We start from the raw sequence: 22,367 nt of genomic DNA, 5'->3' as shown, positions 1-22,367 counted from the left end.
GCTGCGAAAAAAGAACCCTACGTCATGACTTTATTATTCGGCACATTCTTCATTATCTGTCAAATCAGCCATATAACTAGCTGTATCCAATGGGAAAGCAGAACGTACTGGCTGTATGGCGTCCAATGTAACATCTCATGCTTGCAAACCGAGGAATTGACTCTTGATTTGAGCGATGACAGCCCTATGGCTATTTAATTATTGGCTGGAACACTTCCGTATATTGCCAATGGCCCTTTACGCAGTCTACAACCGAGTTAACAGTAAATAGTTGTCGATACTGTACCTTGTAAATTAGGACCGTGGAAAGCAGGCCCAGATTATCCAAAATTCAAGTAACAGATATATACATACTTGAAGAAACTAACTACATGAAGTTACTATAGATTTAAAAAGTGAAATTGAACTACCTCTGCCAACTTAGAACTCGTAGAGTCATCAAGCCCTGAAATTACCCGATGCGGCAGGCCTTCTTTTTGCTAGTCCTAATTCTTGCCCACCAGCGCCCATGACAGCAGCCACCAACATCATATCAAATTAAGAAAGCTTGATTGTCTTTTCTAACTGACATCAAAACATATAGACGCGACGATTCACCCGAATCCCTTTTAATTGTTTCGTTTCAGAAATTGATTAGACCCCAAGTTTGTCTACAAGGTCTAGACTTTGCCAGAGCATCACATGTGTCCGCAAACGGAATATTCCACGTCGCTAGAAAGATTGTCTTTAAAACGCCAATAGATATATGTCAGCACATATTCTCATCTATAATTCTCTTTCTAAATGGTGTCCAGGCGTAAATGAGCGGGGCTAATGGTGACGTCCATGAAGAGATGTCTAGAATAATCGAATCCCCGGGTTTTCCTCCCTTTTTGCAAACTTGCCAAACATAAATCATTACTGGCTATATATCCTCTTCTGGCCTGTGGCAACAACAATAAGTACAGAGTGTCCGTAAGTATTCATGATCGTGTGCAGAAAACTAGCGAGTAAAGAAAGTACCTTATCCTCTGAACTGGAATTTCAACAGAATACTACAAAAGATCTTTAGACTTCCTGTGAACTCTGTTACAGATGCCCAGCTATTACTAGCACTTCTCATACTGATTTTTTGACTGTCTTTTTCAAGAAACCACATACCTCTACGGAGTACTGAGCTCTTGTAAGCATTTTTCGTTCTACTTACACTGCTCCTAATATATCTCAATGGAAGTTTGGGATCGATTTTTCAAATCAGTGCGCTCGAAAGTGAAAATTAATCTCATAAATGAGGCGTGGAGTCAATCTGAAACTTCTAGCTTTGATACAACGCCACAGAAACTGTTGGAGTGCTCCAGTATCAAATGGGAAACCTCTAGAACGATCCAATGAAGTTACTAGATAATCAATTTGAAGACAAAATGCCACTTTTCATTGCTTCTTAACATTAATTGAACATGGTCATAACTTCGGACTCTTGAAATGTAGAAAAATTCATCACTCGAAAAACGTCCCATATAAAAAAAAAAGTGAAACCAGAGAAGCCTTCCAAATCCACGCAAACAAAACATATGCAACGCTAGCGCCCCTGAGTATATCGCTATTCATGATATGCTTGGGTATTATAATTTCTATTGAACTCATTACAGAGCCACCGCAGCGACGCCAACTAGACCTGCGAAACCGGCGAGACCTATGCTCAATCCAGCAGTGGCAGCGGCAGCGGCACCGGTAGAGGTAGATGTCGAGGAAGAAGTAGTCGAAGAACTAGACCTTGAGCTGGTTGTGGTCTCAGTGCTGGTCAGGGTGCTGGTCCCAGTAGCTGAACCAGCAGAGTTGGTCAGCGTAGTCGCACTGGTAAAAGTAGTAGTAGCAACAGCAGCAGTTGCTTCTGCAGCTCGCACGCCGAAAGATGAAGCGGCGCGTTGTTCGTTGTTCGCGATATTAGAAGCATCAGCAGCGAACTGTGATTCTATTGAGGCCGAAGCACTGTTTGTCTCAGTCGCGGCTTTACCAGCCCATGAGGTCGCTGCCGCAGAGGCACCACTAGCCAAACTGGAGGCCTGGCTGGACCATCTGCTATAGTCTGATGCAGCGGCAGTGGAAACATGTGAGCCAACCGAGGACGTAAACGAGTCCCAGTTGGAGGTGATGGACTTTCCAACGCTGCTCATATCTCCCCCTAGTTCACCGGCAATTGAGGTAAACTCGTTGCTAATATCGGTACCGATGGCGCCGAAGTCACTGCCAATCTGGTTCCAGAAGTCTTGTCGACGATACTTGGGTGCTTCTGTGATTTCGGGGCGAGGGGCAGCAGAGACTGTGGCAAGCAAGGCCGAAGCAAGGATGACGATTCTATACTGCATGGTTGTGATTTGTTTGTGGGAAGTGAAGTTATTTGATGTGGCGAGGGACTTGCTGATCTTTGTATTATCGGTTTGGAGGGACCTTATCTATGATTTGATCGATCAAGGATGCTGATTCTAAAAACATCGTGGCCAGACGAGGGCGAATTGGCTCCTTATATGTCTGGAGACGTGGTTTGCATTGCATACACTGCCATACACAGTGGAGTCCACCGTAATTGTTTAGCGCTCTGAAGATATCAATGGATCTTCAGCACCCCAGCAAATCATGCAGGACTTTTTAGCGGGGCGTGCTCAGCCCCAACTTCCAGAAATATTGCCCAACGTGGAAATTCAAGTAACATGAGACGCGTAACGCAGCGCTTTTTGCTGGCTGAAACTAGAATTACCAACGTCATACATGGCTATACAATAGCTCTGCATATCCTTACTCCGGCATGAGAAGAAAAAGCCGCAGCAAGTCAACAGACCAAAGTTCGACGATCTACAACAAGCCTGCAGTTTCTGTGTTGACACGTCGCTAAGCCTCGCATGGTTAGATGCAGTCAGCGGCACGCCCGGGATGCTGTGTAATCGGTAATGTGGCGTTGGTAAATTAGGGCGACGATACACGTACAGCGACGTACGGTATCCGCTGGTTCGAATCTGATTGGCTCTACAAGCGGTCGCTGCCGCACTTTTAAAATAGCACGTATGACTCAGCCGCAGCTTCCCATTGGCCCATTGGCCGAATTGTGGCTGCCTGCTGTGGCTGTATTCTTGCCTTCCTGCAAGAGATGGCAATTACTCTTCATCACTCGCCATTCATCTGCATTTTTAGATTATTCAGAGCATATCAAGTGGACCGTTATTCTTCTGCCTGGAATCTCTGTCTCTTGACTCTGATTCTGTGGAGTAGCACGGCCTGCTTTATGTATCCTCCTAAATAAGCAGGCTGATCCGATTGGTGGTTGTCAGCGCTTTTATGATTCTCTTCCACAGGATATTGAGAGTCAAGGCGTTCTTGCATGCATTCTAGCCCTTGCTTTTTCCCACTTGACTTGTCCTGTTCCACATGATTCCTAATCATTGATTGGCCAGTCATATCATGACAGCGCACGCCCAAGACTACGGCGGTCATAACCTGACCGCTGTGCAATCCAGCATTTCCGAGACTTCCGGGGATTCGACTATTTAATCAATAATACTGGGGTGGTTGGCTTATGACGTCGTTTTATTGGATCTAGACGCAAGTGACAAGAAATTGTCTTTCGACAAACATCGATAACTTGCTACACTCTCATCGTGTATACTGGGCTGGAGATCATCTAGTTGCTGCTGAATATCTCAGGGTTTCAATATAATTCTCAAGTCATTTTATTATTTTTGTAAGCCTCGTTCATCTGTTGTTTACGAAGCATTGGAATAGGACGCAGTAAGCATGGTGGTTGTTCAGCGCATATTACCTATCTCGGCATTCCCACCTAGTTTCCCCAACATCTCAACAGCAGTACAGATTTAGGACACCTGATTGCCTTGGTTGGCTGTAGTTAACTAATCGTGTGGTTCTTTCTCAGAGTAACTTTACCAACACTGACACTTTGGATCAAGGAACAATGCCAATTTGTTTCGTGGCCCAGCACACTGACTCATTAATGGCGGTTTCTGGCATTGGTTTTATTTCTAATTACCGAAAGCTCCCTCTGAGTGATTGGAGCCTCTATCTGGCTTTACTTTAGAGCACAGGACACTGGACATTACGGTCGTTTTCATAATTGAAAGACCAAGCTGCAGTTCTAGTAGCTCTTTACCATGGACAAAGGGCTCATGAAGCGGGAAAAGCGAAAGTATTTCCATATTCATATCAACCTTGGAGCGTCCTCTTTGTGGCATGATTCTTTGATATGGCTCCAAAAATAAACACGGGCATTCTAGCTCAGCAGGTCCGCATAAAGATGGGCTGCTTCTCTGTACTTAGAGACTAAAACTTCACATGTCGTTCTTCTCTTCGTTGCCAACTGCACTTACTCTCTACTATCTCGTCATGCGAATATTCAACCTGTAAACAGCAACGATATCGTGGATGCGGGTGATCTTGACGGCTACATATGCCCAATTGGCACTGGCGTTGCCACCTTTAGGACTAAGAGGTTTCAGCAGCAGGCATAACCACCATACTCTCTTAATAAATGATGCAAGTCACCCCCAATCTGCAACCACCTCAGTTACAGTCATTTCAACCTTGTATGTCAGTGTTGGTGAAACAGTGGTTCCAGCGACGGCAACACCAGGCTCATGTCGTGTTGTGGACTCGATGTCCATTGCATATGTTACAGCAACGGTTACAGGCAGTCGAACGGTTACTCGCGCATCGACAACTACGGCTGCAGTGACACCAATACAAACAGTCACTAATGTCGTGCCTCCTACAGCCGCGGACGAATTTGCTTTGTTTATGTGGGATATCGATATCATAGAGACGGGGAAGTTGGTGACACGGCAAACGGGGAGACAGAGTATGACACTTCATCCTGTCAACCACCCTGTCAAACGAGATAGCGGTACCTCCTATTGGAGAGAGTGATTTTACAACAGCGTTGTCTGCCACCAGCACGAAGCCGTCGCCATTTAGTCGTCAAGAAGGTTCATCCCCACTCAAGAATCAGCATCCATCACCAACTTCGTTGACAAAGCCCCTTTCATTATATGCAACCATCACCAGGAGACATGCTTCCGTGAGTATACCTAACAACTTTGGAGTTCCAATTACCCAGCCAGTCTAATTATATTGCCGAGAATACCTGCCCCCAAGCCTCCTTCGCTACAACAAAAACCTCGACTATATCCAGCACGGTAGTACCAACAATCGTCGTTACTTACACAGTACCGAGGATGGTTACGCGGGATGTTGTGGACGTTGTCAATAGACTGACGGTGACTTTTGCCCCCTTGGGTACCTGGATTGTATAATGGAGTAAAATAATGTTAATGCAGGAATACTTGTTTCCTTTTGTTTTGCCTTACTTTTATACTCTCTCGATGGCTTGAATTCCGTTTCCAATAGTTTCCTACCAACGTAACGACCTTGATGATGCTTTATTTCTACTAAAATCATTCCCTCACTTGTTGCAAATTACTCCCCTAGGCTAGACAAAAAAAAGTCAGAATATCAAGTCTCATAAATCATCCAACTTGTGCAGCCCACAACACCAGCCAAAAACAAAGTCGTCAAGATTCCGGCTCCAGCCTTATCTACAACAGTCATATTACGGGTTCCCATACCTGACGTCTTTTCTGGAGGCATAGTACCACCAGTCTTGGATCCCCCAGCAGCAGGATTGCCCATACTTGTACCACCGTTGGCATCCGTGACAGGCGCATCAACGTCACGAGCCAGATTACTCTGCAGCACTTCCAGCACACTCATCTGCTCGCCCACTCCCAAACTCCCATCCCATTTCTGGTCGGTCCACTTGAGCCCGCAACTGGTACCATTCGGCCCTCCTGTACAGGTTTTAGCGGCAGCGAGAGCTGATGCGCGCAATCGTGGAATGATGATGTCGTAAGTAAAGGGTGCTATTTGGGTCGTTTCCGCCATCCAGCGAGACAAGTAGGCTTTGAATGACCTCTGGTCGACTTTGCATGTGTTTATGGGTTCACAGGCACGCTCATACATGACGTTTTCCGGGTCGTTGCTGAAAAACACGCTTGTTGCGTTGAGAATTTGAAGTGTGCGCTCACGCCAGATTTCACTGCCATTGGTCTGGGTATGTTAGTAGTGGGTTTCTTTCTCTTTTTCCTTATATGTTTTTGTGAACGCGATATAGAAATTGGAAGACAAAGTAAATCATAGCTCGATGGCCTCCTATACTTGACGGAGAAAACAGTACTTACAAAGTTATACATATTGGCCGCCCCGAGCAGATATACCCCAGAGTTATAAGTCCATTCAATCTTGTTGTAATTCGAGCAGTTGGTGGCAATATTAGCCCCGTCCCAGAAGCGATATTCACTCGTCAGGTAGCCAACATCCACAGTCCACTTCCAGGTCTTTTCAGCCCAATCGGCATACGTCTGGTTATCAGTATACTTTGCCAATCTGGCGGCAATATTGAAGAAACAGCCATTCGAAATGGTATTCTTATAGTCAAATCCGTTATTCCAGGTGAAAATCTGCCACCGAAGACCCCCTTGACACGAGCTATCATCCCATCTCGCGGCTTGCGAGTTGAACGCAGCCTGCGCCAATGCCAGCCATTGCGGCTTGTTGGCCGGCGGGTTGGGGAAGTTGCGCTCTGCGGCAGATAATGCTGCCATGGCCCAGAAGGACTGGTCGTCGTTGCCCTCAGTCATGGTCTGGTTTTGTGGCATGAAGTCGGCGTCGGGGCTGGCTTGCCAGAGCAGCGCTTGTGTGGTCATGTCGTTCCATGTGCTGTCGCCTGTGTAGGCCCAGTAGTCGACCAGGGCTCCAAACATTGCGCCCGCTTCCCACCAGTAGTACGGGGATGGTAGGTTGCCGGGGTTGTCGCCGGGTTGGTTCCCTGTGTAGTATGTCATCATTTCGGTAGCGACTATTTTCGCGGCTGATTTTATTGATTCTTTTGTTTATCAAAGATTCGGTTAGTCTTGACTTGCAGATGATCGTACGCGTAGAATAATGGATGATGGATATACCCGAGTCGTCGATATTGAGATCAATAGCGCGAACGGCCTGCGTGCCTAGAAGGATCGTTGATACAAAAGGAGCCAGTCCTTGTATGTGTAAAATCATGTTGTCTTTATATGAGTTGTAAATATTCCAATAATCAACGAGATATCACTAAGCGTGGCTAGCCTCACTATGAGTACGTTACGCACTTTGAAGCTGAAGAAAAAAAAAATAAAATAAATTAGTCACAAAACATGTCCTTCTAGATCAAGAGGACGCGATAAACAATGCAGGATCGAGGGGTGAAGTTAGGAATGTCAATTATTACCGTATTAGGAAGTCGTCATTCCATCTAGCCCTAGATGCCCGGTCTATTTATCCCTACCGCTTGCTTATCAGAATCGGACCACGAGTTTTCCATGAGGATGCCTTTCTTGCCGCTCTTAATTGCATAGAGTAATAAGCTGAGGTGGTATAAATTGCTGAACTCAGATCTGAAAATGCCAGCAATGTCATTAGGTACGGGTATCGAAGTCAACCTCGGAGCAGCTCAGTGTTTTGGGTATAAGTGTAATTACTGCATAAGAAGCATTAATTACCTTACCGAATGTATCCACTATTGTAAACAGCATTGTTAGCATTATGCACTAAATTAGGTTCTACATATAACTCAAAGCACGCACGATTATCCTATTTGCATCTATCTTCATGTTTTGTACGTCCCGGGACGTATAGGCATCACTCGTTCAATTCGTGAACTACTGAATCTGCCGGCAAATCAGCCAGGTGCCCGTGCGTCTGTGATAGAGAATTGTTTGAATCCAGTATACGGGACTTAGCCTCGGCTTGCAATCGTGATGACGACTGAGGGAACGATTTGCACCCGATTTTCCCTCGGCGCCAGGAAAAGAATACGCCTATAGCCAAAAGTCCAAGAACACTGACGAGTACTCCGACAGCTATGCCGGCTGTTGCGTTGTGCTTAGACCTGATGACAACGGGGCAGCTGAGGGTATCGTGGCAGACGTTGTGGCCGACGCCGAGGTAGTCGGAGGAGAAGATGTCGTGGTTGCGGTGGTGGATGTTGATGATGACGATGACGAGGTCGAGGAGCTAGCCGACGCAGTGATGGTTGACAAGCCGCCGGAAGTCCAAGTCACTGGGTTCTGGGTTACAATTTTAGCTACTGAAAAGACGGCAGAAAGGTATTGCACGTCGCTGCAAAAATCGTTCTCCCAGGATACATCGACGCCCTCGAGCTAGTTGTAGGACGGCACGGCAGATTGTACTCGGAGAAGGCTATGTAAATTGGCCTAACATTGTTTCCTCCCCAGAAGTTCCCCCCTGCTATGTATCTGTTTGACTTGGAGGGAGAAAGGTGTTGACCTAAGGCTGCAAGTGCAAGCCACCTATTCTAAAGGCTTGCGAACTGTTGTTAATTGATTTTTAAACTAGCAGTATACACAATATACATAGTAAACATTTACCTGATGTTTGGACGCTAGACATATGGGATCACGAGTGATCTTTCTAGGGTGATTTCTGAGTCCTCGCTGCGCGCCGGGGGTCAGCTAAATATTCCGTACATGTACATGGTGTTGCAGGGTAAGATAATAGTGCCCATTCATATCTATATCGAGGCTCTACTCAGGGGGCTGGTGCAATTGAAATGAGTGCAGTTGTACGGACTTGACAGACTACGAGCCAATGACTACTTGAATGCGGCCCGTAACTAATAACCATAGAAGAAGCCAGTTGAATTCGTTGTCGTTGTCATTGTCATCAGTCCTAATTCTCGTAGAACGAAAGAAGAATATACAAATAGCTGAAAGCAAGCATAGTACTAGCCTTGGTTAGGTTTTTCTATCTATTTTAATGGTCTCACGTAGTTTCAAAACAGCCCCAGTTCTCTCGGGGGTTATTGGTCTCAACCAGGGTCGAGTATTTATGAGAGCGCCCACTAAGAATATCGACCAGTCCCTGCAATTCGAGCCAGAACTCGTTCTTCGGGCGGCGTTTATCCCAGTCGGTATCTGTGAATTCGAGACCGCCCGGTCCACCCATGGGGGAGAACAGCACCTGCGAGCCCTTGACGCCAATCACCGAGGATGAGAATTCATCCTGGGCAATTTCGTCTGGCGACTTGCCTACAAAAGACTCCAAATGTTGCATGCATTTGATTGCCATCCGTAGAGCACGCACGCGGTCCATTGGCGACGGCTTGCCTCCCTGCTGGAAGTGGCCTGGAACAGCCGCACGAGATTCGAAGCGACCACCGGCCTCTTCCTTAATCATATCCGCAATCACCTGTGTCGTGTAGGTTTGCGAGGCGGTTTCGTTGCGTAGGATGATCTTACCGGCGCGATTCGCTCCGCGATCGGATGCAAAGTTGGCTCGGAGGAATTCGATATCTCTCGCTAGCATCTTGATGTTGATACCTTCTTCAGGAATGTACACAGCCGCGGCACCAATGGAAAGACCGGCCGTGGTTGCTATGTATCCAGATCTTCCGCCCTGGGTTTCAACAACGAAAACCCGCCGCCGAGAGGACGATGCCGATTGCCGAATGGCATCACAGAAATCAATCAGTGTATTGAGACAGGTGTCGCTACCAAGCGAATATTCTGTGCCAGGAACGTTATTGGAAATTGTTGCTGGTAACACGACAGTCGGGATTTTGAATGCCGAGTAGAATTCTCTGCCCTTTCGTAGCTGACTAGCTGCAGTGAACGCTTCAAATCCACCGACAATGAAGAGCGCACCAAACTTGTATTTTTCAAATGCTCTAGCCGTGGCCTCGAGGTCGTCGCCCGGTAGTCCTCTGTTAGTTCCAATTTCAGAACCTCCCTCATTGACCCAGTTATCCGATTCTAGCCACTCCACCTGGCGCACTGAGCTGATGGGCGTGTCGTTGTGATGGCGGCAAAGGCCAGGAAAGCCGTTGTGAATGGCAATAGGAGTGTGACCGCGAGTCAAGCAATAGCCAACGGCTGCCCGCGTTGCTGGGTTCATGCCACCAGCGGGAGCGCCAACATGAACGATGGCAATGCGCATTCGTTTTTCTGCCGGAAGCAGTAACTTGGGATGGTCTACCGTGGTGGTGTTCATGTATGCACTATAATATTCCTTGAACTCGGAGTCACGCATATCCATCGCTTGATCGAATTCCTTGGCGTGAATACGAGCAGTAACATCCTTGGTCTGCTGGACCGCATCCATGAGCGGCATCCTCTCAATCTTGTTTTCACGAATCACGATCACTGGAGACGGAGAGTCTGGCTTGACATCGAGTACAGCCTTAACGGCCTCTACGCCTTGAAGCGTAGACAACCACCGGTCGTAAGCACAGGCAGCACCGCCACGTTGTGTGTGTCCAAGGACAGTCACTCGAGTATCGAGCCCTAGTCTAGTGCTGAGAAGATCCTTCACTGCGGTGGAAGAGATCTTGTTGAGATGGCGGTCCTGGGCACCTTCGGCAACGATGACGATTGTTCGTCGCTTACCTCGTTCACGGTTCTAGTTGGGATTAGAAGATAATCATGTAGAGCTGTTTATGACAGAGAAAAGCAAACCCACCTTGGTAATAACAGTACACATGTCCTCTTCCCAGCCATCACGCGGCGGCATCTCTGGAATAAAAAGCCAGTCGGCGCCTGTGCTGATGGCGGACATGAGCGCGAGCCAACCGCAGTGTCTTCCCATGACCTCAATGACGAACCCTCGCTGGTGGGATGCGGCCGTGTCGAAGACATCGTCAACGGCATCACAGATCCGAGTAAGAGAAGAGTAGCAGCCGATAGTTGCGTCTGTGCCGGACATGTCGTTGTCAATGGAGCCTACCAAGCCCACGATGTTCAATGTTGTGTATGGCAGAACCTGGTCTTCTGTCAATTGGCCCTTTTTAACAAGCTCCTGGAGCAGACTCGGCCATTCCGAGCGGAAGAGATCGGCACCTGTCAGACTGCCGTCTCCTCCGCAGACAACTAGAGCATCGATGCCCTTGAGAACCATGTTCTTTGCAGCCTGCAGACGACCGTCACGCTCACGGAATCTGGCGCTGCGAGCAGATCCGATTAACGTGCCTCCGCGTGATAGCCAGCCGCGTACATCCTCCCAGTGCATCTGCTTGATTAAATCTCCGCCGGCAACCAATCCCTCATAGCCTTCATGTACGACAAACGATTCACATCCGCTATGGATAGCCATCCGCACGACGGCGCGGACAGCGCCGTTCATACCGGGGGCATCGCCGCCGGAGGTCAAAACGGCAATGCGGCGTTTCTTCAATGGGTTGACGGGTTGTTTGATGGAAGTTGTTGAACTCATCGTGCCGGAAACGCGACGGCCTGTCTCTCCAGACCTTCCGATAGAATGGTAAGCAGTCTTTGAATTGGATGGAGGTGAAAATGGGTTCAGAAAGGGAAAAATGGGTGGTCTGGTGGGGGAAAATTCCGGTGAGAGAAATTGGAGGCGGGAGCTTAGTACGTCACAGCAAGTATGACGACAAGAGGGCAGCGACGACAGTTACTCCGGACTGCGAGCACGGGGTCGGAGTAACACGTCTGCTTTTGTAGTCCAGAAGATTTCAATTGACTAGGCTTGCAAGAATCCGATATTTATGATTTAACAATGGAGTAATTGTCGCAAGATACTTGGAAGTCTCCGTTTGGTGCAGATTCGACCTGCCTGAATTGAGGCATCACTAGTCCGAACACAGACTAGTGCGGGGACTGCAGGGCCCCGGGGCTATATCGCATTAGGGATAGGTGGCTTCCCATTCGGGAGGCGGCAAGAGAGCAGAAACGGCAGAAAGCGAGCTAGCTGATGTCAAAAGCAAAAAAATGTCTTCGAAGAATCTTGGCTTGAGACGGTGGTTACTTTATTAGAAGAATCAAGTAATAATAAAAGCAACCGGTTTATTCCTACAACAGTCTGCTTTCCATAAAACCACTCGCTATTATCAGCGCTGGACGCGACGGTCACCAACCGAAGTTTCTGACAAAAATAAGTCGAAATTAAGTACCTAGGTATGCATATATATATATCTCCCTCTCTCTATGAATAGATTGTTAACGGCTTCGACCCATCGGTATTCGAGAAATTAGGGAATAACCCCAAGCAGTGCCTCACTGAGTATAGACTCCCTCATACAGGGCATGAGCGGCGCATATTTTGATTCTTTTTCCTTTGTGTCTGCTTTCCGTAGATCTATGCCCTCATCAGTCAAAGACTCAAAGTAGAATCAGGAACAGCACCATCACGGAGATAATTCATAAACAGTGCAGCGTGGGCAAGCTCATTTCATCTTTTAATCTTTATAAAATAATAATATTCCCAAGCTAAAAAGCATAATACGTGTCTTATTTTCCCCGAGTTGGTAACCGTCATATTATTATTGCAACCGTAACCGGGAATCTCCGTCTTCTTCTATATAGCGGTTCTTTGTCCTCCCTCTCTCTTCAAATTACCTAGGCAGAAGTCCATTCTTCTCTCTCTCCTCTCTTTCCAACCTCTTCAACCTCTCCAACCCCTGCCCCTCTTCAACGCATCGTTAGATCCCTTCTCATCGTTCTGGAAACAAGACGTCCTCGAACGAGGATGATGCTTCTAATATGAAATTCACTTGCGGATTTGCTTGACAGCTTATAGAACTGCAGAGAGAGAGATTTCCTCTGTATTCTATATGGTCGAAGCTATATTGATCTAGTCTCTACTAGCGCTATCTTTTCGCACAGCCTTTACAAAACCCCCAAACCAACATTCCAGGGGCTATGGCTAAATGCTCTTAGTCCGCTTTACCAAAGAATAGGTGTCAAGATGCACCTACATCGTACTTACACAATTGAAGTTGGCAACTCATCAGACCCTGAAATCAGGGAGCGGCCAGAATTCAGAGCGGCTACTAGACTGGTTGATACGTCCTACTTGAAATAGGATCCACACAAATACCTTGTCCACTGGGAAGAGTACATCGAAAACTGAAGAAAATAGTTAGAGGTCGTTTAAGGTTGGAGGCAAATGTGCCTGTGGGAAGCGATGAGAACTTGGGCGGCTACTCCCACGAGTTGTCAACCTGGAAAGGTGAGTTCACACAAGAGCTGGATTATGCGTCTGGGTAACCCACAGGCGCGAATAGGAATCATTATTAACCAGAAATACTAGAAACTGACTACGAAAGAAAAAAGAATTCTATTCCCTGGAGTCTCACAGCAAGCGGGTTTACTGAAAACAACTCACTCATCTGGTATTGGGACGCACGATATCACACCCTGCAATGACAACAAGAATCTCCAGAGATCATTTCCATTATACACAAGCGCAATACGGTCCCGATTCAAAGAATCAAGCCAAGAGCTATCCTCGTGGGTAGAGAAAAGAGTCACTCGTTCCACATGTGGACTCCGAGTTGAACAACTTTGTTTTTATACTCTACTTTGGTAACCTCAACTCTGTGGTGGAAGGGTGGTGGAAACGAAAGTGGATTTTATTTAACGGGTTTATATCAGAACGCCACAAATCCTTGATAACTCTATGGTCAAATCCTGCCAGAGTTACCTCGATGTTCACCAAGGCGTTTGAACATGCAGCAATATTATCGCAGACCCAAGGCATTCATTCACACTATCTCGCTACCCAATCAGCGATATTCCACAAACTTCGTATATATAGCGAAGGAAAAGAGGAACCGAGAGGATGGCAATTGAAATATTCACACTGCTTTGGAGCCTTGCCTCTTCATGAAGGTCTGCCGCACAGAAAGGGACTTAAGTCGCTTTGAAGAGATCGTGCCCTATTGAATAGGAGAGTGCTCTTACTCTGCGTTCTGCGACGTGTGTCAATGTCAGCGCAAAAACAAAACCCTATAGGGCTCATTCAAAGAAAAACTGCGCGGCGCGAAAGGGTCTTAAAGCGAACATGTTCTACGAAAAGTTGAAGAGCTTCCCACAAACAGACGTTTTTCTAAAAAGCTATCCCAGTAGCGCGGGCATAGGACAGATCCTTGGTGTTCTATCACAAATAACAGCCGATAGATTATGTGGCAGAAGGATTGAAGGTGTTAATGAAGAGAGGAGCCGTTACTTGAAAAACTCATCAAAGAATTTACAAAGGTCTGCATCAGCTACCGGAAGAGGATAAGCCAGAGCGGTACTCATTTAGGCAACTATCCTGGGCTTATGGTTTAGTGGTATAATACCCGCTTTGCATGCGGGGGGTCCGGGGTTCAATTCCCCGTGAGTCCATTTTTTTTTTTCCAATCCTCGGATAATTGGAGGCCTGATAAGTCATTCAGATTACGCTTACGTAAATCGTTCGGGCTTATGGTTTAGTGGTATAATACCCGCTTTGCATGCGGGGGGTCCGGGGTTCGATTCCCCGTGAGTCCAAATTTTGTTTTTGTAGATAGAGGTGAGTTTTGCGGCCTTTTTTTGTTTTGTTTTGTTTTGTTTTTTTTTCCCTTCAAAAACAAAAACCCAGAGTCCAAGTAACTAACTCATCATTTATATACGATTCACACTTTCCTTGTGATCACAAGCCTTAGAGAACCATCACCTCTAAGTAGGAAGCTGATGCTTGCTACTCTAGGAAATAGATAGCCTCATCTCACTATTACTCTAATTTGCTGAGCAATTGATCTCTACGCTGATTCTAATATTTAACTATAGATTGCTCTAGATAACTAATCAGATCACATTCATGCCGTGAGAGCCAGTCTAATCGTGCTCCGGCACCTTCCTTTTTATCCACCAAAAAACTGCCGTTAGTCGGCCCCAGAATTAGACCCGAACCCTTCACCGCCCACGACGTCTCTCCAAGCCGAGGGTAGATTTAAATAAATCATCTCTGATCATACGCCCTATCGTATAAAAGCGATCAATTCAATTCATTTATCGCATCGCATAGATAACGCAAGAACACAATGTCGAAGCTATCTCCTGCCCTCAAAGCTCTTATCAACTCTCCGTATGCGCGCCCCGGCACGATTCCGGCTCCAGCACAGATAAGCGCCGTATATGCAGGTATAGCGAAAGAAGCAGAGCCACGGAATGTCGGGCTAAGGGCGTGGTTTGCCGCTGCTGTAAGTTCTATTTTCTTGATGTATGAGTGGAAGACATGTACAGCCTTTTGTACAAACATTGAGACTGACGTTGGACCCGGCAGACCGCGGCTACAATGACCATGAATTCACCCGAATCATTGCTGCAATTGCACCAACTTGTTTCACACGAAAAGTCTGTAGATGAGACTGTCTATCTGGCTGAGTTGGTAAGAGAAATCGGCCTGAAGTGTATCGGATTTAATGGTGTAGGTTTGCTCCCCTTTTCCTACCAGTATAGATAATTCTGTCGTCGTAATTCTTCTCACTCCGTTTCAAGTATACTAAATCATGAGAACCAAAGATCCCACGAACAATAAATTGCCTAGGTGAATTTCGCGCTGGCCTACCGACCTCCATCCAAGACGCGCTGGCCACCCAGCCACGCCGCAATCTCAGGCCTGAAGTAGTGCCAGATATCCTGAACAGAGGCCAATCGCTCTGGAAATCCATCTACTACCCCTTCGAGTACAAACTACAGCAGAAGCTCGCGCTGTCACATCCGGATTTACCGGTTCACATCATCGAGAGCGAGTATGGGAATTTATTTGCTGATCCCGCGTCTACGCAAGGAGCACCAGTCGTATCAGCTACAGTCGGTCGAGTTCTGACGTCTATCATTGCTGTGGCGTGTCTCCGTGCTCAAACGGGTGTTGGTCCGCAGGTGATATCGCATGTATTTGGGTTAAGAAAAGCGTTTCAAGACGGTAGTGCCACAGCCGGGAAGGGAGAAGAGGTTGAAGGTGGCCAGTGGCTGGCGTCTGATGAAGGTAGTATATGGCTCATTGAAATTGTGGATCGCATTGTTGAGAGTATTGGGCGTGGCGAGGGCACCAGTTTTGCGCCGGGGTTGGCAAATAAGGGGAAATTATAAGCGGCGTCTACCTGGGTACATCTTATGTAGATATAGCAAGTATTTGTGTACATAGGTATGTTTGGTATGTATAGATATGTGCAAAAAGGTGATAAAATTCCTGAACTTAGTATCTGAGTAACGAATATGTTGTCAGTCCGTCAATTGATATGTTCTGTGAATGCGGCCTAATGGAAGGAGACAAAAGAGAAGATAATAAATTTTTTTTAAGAAATATCGACAAGAAAGAAAAGAGCTTGAACTTGAAATCCAACTTCCGAATCATTCGTAAACAGCGGGGATATATGGGCTTTCTGACGCCAAAGTTGTCGCCTGGCTCAAAGTATCAGTGTCCCGATTCGTTGGAATGATAACAATTCGGCATCGCTCGCGAGCCTTCCACCTGGCCTTCTCACGGTCTTCCTTTTCTATCGACGACACGGAACCCTTCCGGGATGAGTTCGGCGAACTATTGACGCTGACATCTAGTTTATCCTCCAACGCCGCATCATCATACGGCATGTCGATGCGAATAAGCAAGCCGCGAGGTTTGAAGAAAGTCTCGTTCCACTGATTGATCTGAAAAGCAAGCGAAGATTCACGTTCATCTTCACCATCTCGCTCTTCTGTTCCTTTTGCTGATGATGATAATGACGGCGATACACCCATTGCGGCAGCCAAGTTCCGACTCTCATTGTTCGCGCGTTTCCGTTTCGCTACCATCATAGCTGGTATGGCACCGAAGAATCCAACCATTATACCGCCGATAGCCATGGTGCCAATGCCCAGGCCTATCACGGTCCTCCATTGTTGCGACGACATTTTTGCGCTCTCTGTGATTTCGCGTGTGAATTGCGTCCAGTCTTCTTGAGACACGTTGTATTTTGATAGTACAGTGGGGTATTCGAAACCAGATGTGAGACGGTAGGTTTTGGAGGGGACTTGCAGACCGCGAGAAAGAGTTTGTTCCGGGGCGAACCCTGGGTGCGAGCCGTCCTCGGAGGGATACAGGAGGGCGGCTTTTTCAGAGTAGATGGAGTTCGCGGAGGAGTCCATGGCTGTGTCGTTTGTTTGTGGTCTGTATAAAGAACCTGTGTCGAAAGGGGTTGAAAGGGACATTCCTTGTGATTGGGACATTGTTGTTGTGGTTGTTGCTGCTGCTGCTGGAGCCAGCTTTATTGTGAAAGAGGAACGAGGCAACAGAGGCAAAAAGTAGACCTTTGTATTGAAACAACAAGAAAATAGGCTCTGAGGTAAGACCAGGCTTTGAGAAGCGTTATGAGTGATCAGAGTAGAGGCTTGGTTTCCGAGGCTGTCTTAGGGCTAGGGCTATTGATTGATTGATCTGTGATGTAGTTTTGGACAGCACCAAGGCGACTGAGATGGGAAACTGGCTCAATTTATAGAGCAGATACAAAGAACTAATGCACCACAGAACTTTCAGTTTTTATATTTGTTTACTTGTTTGCCTGAGATGAGCCTCGAGCATATAGGGTGGTCGGACTGCGGGTGAACTCCGACGAGAAGTAGTATATTTGCCTATCGGCCAATGGCACAATCCCACCAAAAACACTAAACAGTCTAGACTGCGTGAATCTACAGAAAAACCGACATTGACTTGCTGTACATGAAAGAAAAAAAAATTGAATTAGCTTTTCGGAGCATATCATGATATCATCCGCCATGCGACTAGTTGGGAGTTACCACGTCGCTATGCAGTCTACGAGACCATAAGCTTCATTCCTTGCTAAGCATCAGTAAGTAATATTTCAGGCAGGCCACAGTCAGGCAAGTTCTGAGTAATATTGAGTCAGCTTTAATTTCAAAGAGCGAGGCTATGCTGTGACTCAGTGAGTCATCCAGGCCCATGCCCTACCTAGGTAGCATACTAGCAGAATAGAGTAAAGAGTTACGGAGTTCTTTTCTTAAAAACGCTGCAAAAGTGTGAAAATGCGTTGCTTTTTTGCGCTGCGCGGGCACGTGACGATCCGCCTCGGGATTCAGGCCAACTCCGAGTGATCGACACCTGGGGCTCTGCTAGGCATCAACTTTTGTCACCCCTTCGCTTCCCCAGCAAGAAAACAAACAGCAAAGAAACAATGACCACCAGATATCGTGTTGAATGTAAGTGGGCTGCCTTATGCTGATGCCTGCTTGCTTCTTTGCTGACCCGCACGTCATGTCCTAGATGCTCTTAAGGTTGGTCTCATCTTTGGCGTGACGGTCGTGATTAAGCTGCATATCAAGCGCATCGACTAACTGCCTACATGTCTTCTAGACTCACCGTCGGGACCAATTGGTACATTGATTTACATCCCAGCTAGTAACTAGTTGGTTAGTGAGTGACTTGTTGGCTTGCTGACTAAACTCGTGCGGAGTATTCTAGATTGAATGGATCAAGGTATGCATGCATTATCTAGTTGCCTGGTGTTTGAGGGAAAAAAAAAAAAAAGAAGAGCAACGAAAAGATAAACAAACAAAGATGATAATTTTTCTGCCTGGATAATCAATTAACTTTTTTTTCCAGGGCTTGCTAGCAGTCCCATTTGTACTGCACTCTCAGCCAACCGTGGTCTTCCATGAGGAGAGCCTCAAACTGGCCGCCGTGGCCACGGCCACTCAGAAACGATATGCAGAGATTATGCGAGATGTCGAGCTTCTCATCAACGATCACAGTAGGCTACACTTTGCTATGGGAATTTCCGCGACGCTGACAACATCTACTACCCAGTTGACCACCACGAAAGCAATCGACCCGGCAAATCCAAGCTAAAACTGCTCGTTCCGGCAGTTGGCCAATTCTTCACCCCTCTTTTACTAGAGGATGCATTCATTTACCAGGATCAGCGACGCCAAATCAGCCGTCGGCGCTTCGTGGCCCCGTCTTTCAATGACATCCGCCTAACCCTCAACACGGCGCAGCTAATGGGTCTAGTGCGGAGCAGCGAAATACGGCTCATCACCTTCGACGGAGACGTCACCTTGTACGAAGATGGCTGCTGCCTGGTAGAAGAAAACCCTGTGATCCCACGCTTACTGCGTCTGCTGCAGCTGGGTAAGAAAGTGGGCATTGTCACGGCGGCAGGATACACAAAGCCACATCACTACTATGTGCGGTTGAAGGGTCTTCTTGATGCAGTGTGGCACGACGGGACTCTGACAGCCGAACAAAAGAATGGCCTCATCGTCATGGGCGGGGAAAGCAATTTCCTCTTCCGTTACGACCAGTCCGCACCCAATAGGCTGTCCTCCGTGCCGCGCTCTGAATGGATGCTCGACGAGATGTATACCTGGAATGATGACGATATTACCAACTTGCTCGATGTCGCCGAGGCGTCCTTGCGCGAGTGCATGAGTAATCTGAATTTGCCGGCTACTGTATTGCGAAAGGAACGCGCCGTGGGCATATATCCTCTCAAGGGCCAGAAGATGCATCGCGAGCAACTCGAGGAAACTGTGTTGGTGGCTCAGAGCATGGTGGAGCGTAGTGAGGTCGGCAAAAAGCTGCCATTTTGCGCTTTTAATGGTTTGTCTCCGCTTTTTGCTTTTGTATTTTAATATCCCTATTAACCACTATCTCAGGTGGAAACGACGTCTTCATCGACATTGGCGACAAGTCGTGGGGCGTTCGGGCATGCCAGCGATATTTCGGCGGGATTGGTCGATCGATGACATTGCATGTAGGCGATCAATTCTTGTCAGCGGGTGCGAATGATTTCAAGGTATATTTACTCCCATTTTTCTCGCTGTTCTTGCAAAGGCTGATGGTGGTCGAATATCAGGCCAGAACGGCATGCACAACAGCCTGGATAGCTAGTCCGCCTGAAACAGTGCAGCTGTTAGATGAGATGTTTGAATTAGAGGATGATCATCTAAGGGGCACACAATAAATGACTATAAGCATGGGCATATATATATCCCACCTTGAAGGCGCAAATTTTCAATGTCGGAATTTTTCAGCGTTGGTATCATTTATATTAATTTATGGAAATTGGTCACATTAATTACTTGGAACTTTAGTCGGCGTCTCTTTGAAATGGGTCTTTTCTTTATCGTCTATATATCATTAATGAATGAACAGGGCATGGCCGTGGGCTTGATTTCTAGTTATATTGAAATCTCTTCGATCACCTCTGCTAATGTCTTCTTCGACTTCGTATCATCCTGAACACCGCGCTTCCAGACATAAACGACTTTCCCACCAGTCAGCCTGCGAGGTGGGCGGGTAAATTTCAACCCTCCAGCACCAGTGATATATTCCGATTCGTTATCCTGTTCGTAATCATCACCAAAGTCATCACCGCCCTCCATGTCTTCCCGGTCCTCGGTTTTAATACCTTCAACATCGGCATTAATACTGGTTTGATTGTCGTTCTCTGCCTTCTTGCAGGACGTCATGCGTAGGCTCAACGCGTCACGGCTCAGATCGATGGCTAATTGTTTAACACGTTGTTGGCCATCTTGCGTCACGCCCTCGAGCTCGCCATGATGCGGAAACGGTGATTGCCAAATCAATGGCCCTTTGTTGTTATTGTTTTTGTCCGACAGTGATACTTCATCTTTGCTCGCTGTCGATGCTGCCTTGGAAGCGTTTTGAGACGAGGTTGATGAGATGTATGTAATCAGATCGAGAGTAAAGAGTCGCAATAGCAACTGTTCGACCTCGTCTTTGAGACCAATCCGCGACGGCGGTTGTGTATAAGGGAAATTGGGGAGACGGATGGTGAGCTGATAGTCTGTCCCGAGGGCCATTTGACGAGATGGTGTATCTGGTATGCTGGTGTGAATTTTGATGTTAAAGGTGCTAGTTAGGTTGGCCATGGACCCTGAAAATTGAGACTCCAGTGGCTCCATGAACTGGTCAAGTAATGTGTCCACAACTCCCGAGGCTTGGTCTGGGCCTTTGAAGTGCAGGGATGAGAATTTTGAATATGTGTATTTGGAGGGGAGGCCGGCGGAATGGAAGACTTGATAGATGTCATATAAGAAAGATTGTAGAGTTTTGAAACTTCTGTCGTGATTCATGTAGGTGAGAATAGGTCGGAGAAGTTGATATTCTGGGGTAGGCCGTTTCTGGTTTGTGAGAGGTGCAGGGAGTTGAGTTCGGCGGCGTAAATTCTGGCGATGTGCATATGATAGAAGAATCCGGAGAGCATGCGCAATGGCTTCGGCTACAGTATCATTCAGTGGAGTGCTAACCATCGGGTCCGTTGTCTCATTTTCATTTATGTTCTCCACATCCACTAGGTCAAGAAGAATCTGTTCATCCGTTTCGTATTCAAACTCAATCAGGTCCTTGTGCGCTGTGACGCCAGAGCTAACAAGCACTCGTGCCTCTCGAGTAAGTTCATGGAATAATTCTTCTTCGAACAAAGTGTCACGCGACTGCAAAATCGTCTTCTCAACTGAATCATCGGTAACGGCAGCGGCCACGAAACGTGACAAGCTTGAGCTTCCTGTGATCTTGCCTTGTTTTCTGACTTGAACCCGAACTGCTCTTGCTCGTGAAGGTACCAGTCCCTTGTCCAAGACCAGTGTACCATCGTCCGCACGCCGTAGCGATGCTAGACCGCGGTCGCGGAAAGTTGGCGCAGCTATACATATCGTAACCAGTCAATAAAATAGTCAACTTAACCATTCCCAGAATCCTAACAAACAAACCTTCCATAAATCCATATTGCACACCAAGCACTTGTCTTTCTCTTGGCAGCCTGCACACTTTCCACCCCTTGTCTCTGATAGACAGAACCTCGTCCCAATATTTTGTTTCGGCGGCGACTTCGTTCTCTAGTCGCGACGCAGCTTTCAGTAATTTACTTGCTGCAGCATTGAAACTCTCCATTCTCCATCCGCGAGCCACATTAAGTGAATCCCTCTGTATCGATTCAGACCTCTGGGTTGATTTGACGACATCGACATTCAGTGAGCCCATCGGGACATTTTGTTTGAGGTATGGAGAGATACTCGTCTCCGCTTGGCGTGGCGCATGTTTGGACAAAAGCAGAGATATAAAATCTAAAGCGAATTGAGTTTCCATATGTGCCTGACTGGTGAGAAATTTGACATCTTAGTCTACACTCGACTAAATAAGCCAATAGCCAGTAGATAATGGAAGCTTACGCTGCGAATTGAATGATTTCTGCCCGTCGCTTATACAGCAGCTCATGGCGCTCCGTCACATCGAGCTCCGCTGCATTTTTTTGGATCTCCTCTCCTCCCTCAACATCCTTGCCCTTACCCTTTTCCTTCTGCGCCTGTATTTCTTCCTGCAAGCTTTGTTCGGTGATGTTGCGAAAGGACCCGCGCTGGGCATTGATCTGAGCTATGCGAATGGGCAAGTTGTCTTTCTTGGTGCCCTTACTCTGCTGCGGACGGAGCGGCAGCATGAGCGTGTCTACCTTCTCCATGGTTTTCTCGTTCCCGGACTCCGTTCAGAACGTGGACGAG

The 22,367-nt window shown here is 47.1% G+C and overlaps 8 protein-coding genes across 8 annotated transcripts; 3 read left to right on the top strand and 5 right to left on the bottom strand.

The window, feature by feature from the left end:
• Positions 1 to 1,622: 1,622 nt before the first annotated feature.
• Positions 1,623 to 2,345, bottom strand: UA08_02230 (hypothetical protein; the record flags this gene model as incomplete). The annotated part of the gene is made up of 1 exon (XM_020264250.1): positions 1,623 to 2,345. One exon carries the CDS (start codon positions 2,343 to 2,345, stop codon positions 1,623 to 1,625), a length of 723 nt encoding a protein of 240 aa, XP_020122550.1.
• Positions 2,346 to 5,493: 3,148 nt separating this feature from the next.
• Positions 5,494 to 6,884, bottom strand: UA08_02229 (Mannan endo-1,6-alpha-mannosidase DCW1; the record flags this gene model as incomplete). Its single annotated transcript, XM_020265191.1, has 2 exons — positions 5,494 to 6,087; positions 6,219 to 6,884. The coding sequence occupies 2 exons, from the start codon at positions 6,882 to 6,884 to the stop codon at positions 5,494 to 5,496; spliced, it is 1,260 nt and encodes a 419-aa protein (XP_020122551.1).
• A 597-nt stretch (positions 6,885 to 7,481) lies between these two features.
• UA08_02228 (hypothetical protein) lies at positions 7,482 to 8,235 on the top strand (the record flags this gene model as incomplete). The annotated part of the gene is made up of 2 exons (XM_020265190.1): positions 7,482 to 7,534; positions 7,896 to 8,235. 2 exons carry the CDS (start codon positions 7,482 to 7,484, stop codon positions 8,233 to 8,235), a joined length of 393 nt encoding a protein of 130 aa, XP_020122540.1.
• Positions 8,236 to 8,853: 618 nt separating this feature from the next.
• UA08_02227 (ATP-dependent 6-phosphofructokinase) lies at positions 8,854 to 11,298 on the bottom strand (the record flags this gene model as incomplete). Its single annotated transcript, XM_020265189.1, has 2 exons — positions 8,854 to 10,488; positions 10,549 to 11,298. 2 exons carry the CDS (start codon positions 11,296 to 11,298, stop codon positions 8,854 to 8,856), a joined length of 2,385 nt encoding a protein of 794 aa, XP_020122541.1.
• Positions 11,299 to 14,890: 3,592 nt separating this feature from the next.
• UA08_02226 (Dol-P-Man:Man(5)GlcNAc(2)-PP-Dol alpha-1,3-mannosyltransferase) lies at positions 14,891 to 15,941 on the top strand (the record flags this gene model as incomplete). The annotated part of the gene is made up of 3 exons (XM_020265188.1): positions 14,891 to 15,049; positions 15,133 to 15,280; positions 15,397 to 15,941. The coding sequence occupies 3 exons, from the start codon at positions 14,891 to 14,893 to the stop codon at positions 15,939 to 15,941; spliced, it is 852 nt and encodes a 283-aa protein (XP_020122542.1).
• A 261-nt stretch (positions 15,942 to 16,202) lies between these two features.
• UA08_02225 (hypothetical protein) lies at positions 16,203 to 17,057 on the bottom strand (the record flags this gene model as incomplete). Its single annotated transcript, XM_020265187.1, has 1 exon — positions 16,203 to 17,057. One exon carries the CDS (start codon positions 17,055 to 17,057, stop codon positions 16,203 to 16,205), a length of 855 nt encoding a protein of 284 aa, XP_020122472.1.
• A 962-nt stretch (positions 17,058 to 18,019) lies between these two features.
• UA08_02224 (IMP-specific 5'-nucleotidase 1) lies at positions 18,020 to 19,737 on the top strand (the record flags this gene model as incomplete). The annotated part of the gene is made up of 8 exons (XM_020265186.1): positions 18,020 to 18,044; positions 18,109 to 18,119; positions 18,241 to 18,258; positions 18,307 to 18,321; positions 18,448 to 18,595; positions 18,652 to 19,446; positions 19,503 to 19,642; positions 19,681 to 19,737. 8 exons carry the CDS (start codon positions 18,020 to 18,022, stop codon positions 19,735 to 19,737), a joined length of 1,209 nt encoding a protein of 402 aa, XP_020122544.1.
• A 290-nt stretch (positions 19,738 to 20,027) lies between these two features.
• Positions 20,028 to 22,327, bottom strand: UA08_02223 (hypothetical protein; the record flags this gene model as incomplete). The annotated part of the gene is made up of 3 exons (XM_020265181.1): positions 20,028 to 21,514; positions 21,582 to 21,967; positions 22,041 to 22,327. The coding sequence occupies 3 exons, from the start codon at positions 22,325 to 22,327 to the stop codon at positions 20,028 to 20,030; spliced, it is 2,160 nt and encodes a 719-aa protein (XP_020122545.1).
• Positions 22,328 to 22,367: the final 40 nt, after the last annotated feature.

This window comes from Talaromyces atroroseus (assembly GCF_001907595.1).
Source record: "Talaromyces atroroseus strain IBT 11181 chromosome Unknown scaffold_2, whole genome shotgun sequence".
Classification (NCBI taxonomy): Eukaryota; Fungi; Ascomycota; class Eurotiomycetes; order Eurotiales; family Trichocomaceae; genus Talaromyces; species Talaromyces atroroseus.
Note: the sequence above shows the minus strand (reverse complement) of the source record. Positions and strands in the feature narration are given on the sequence as shown.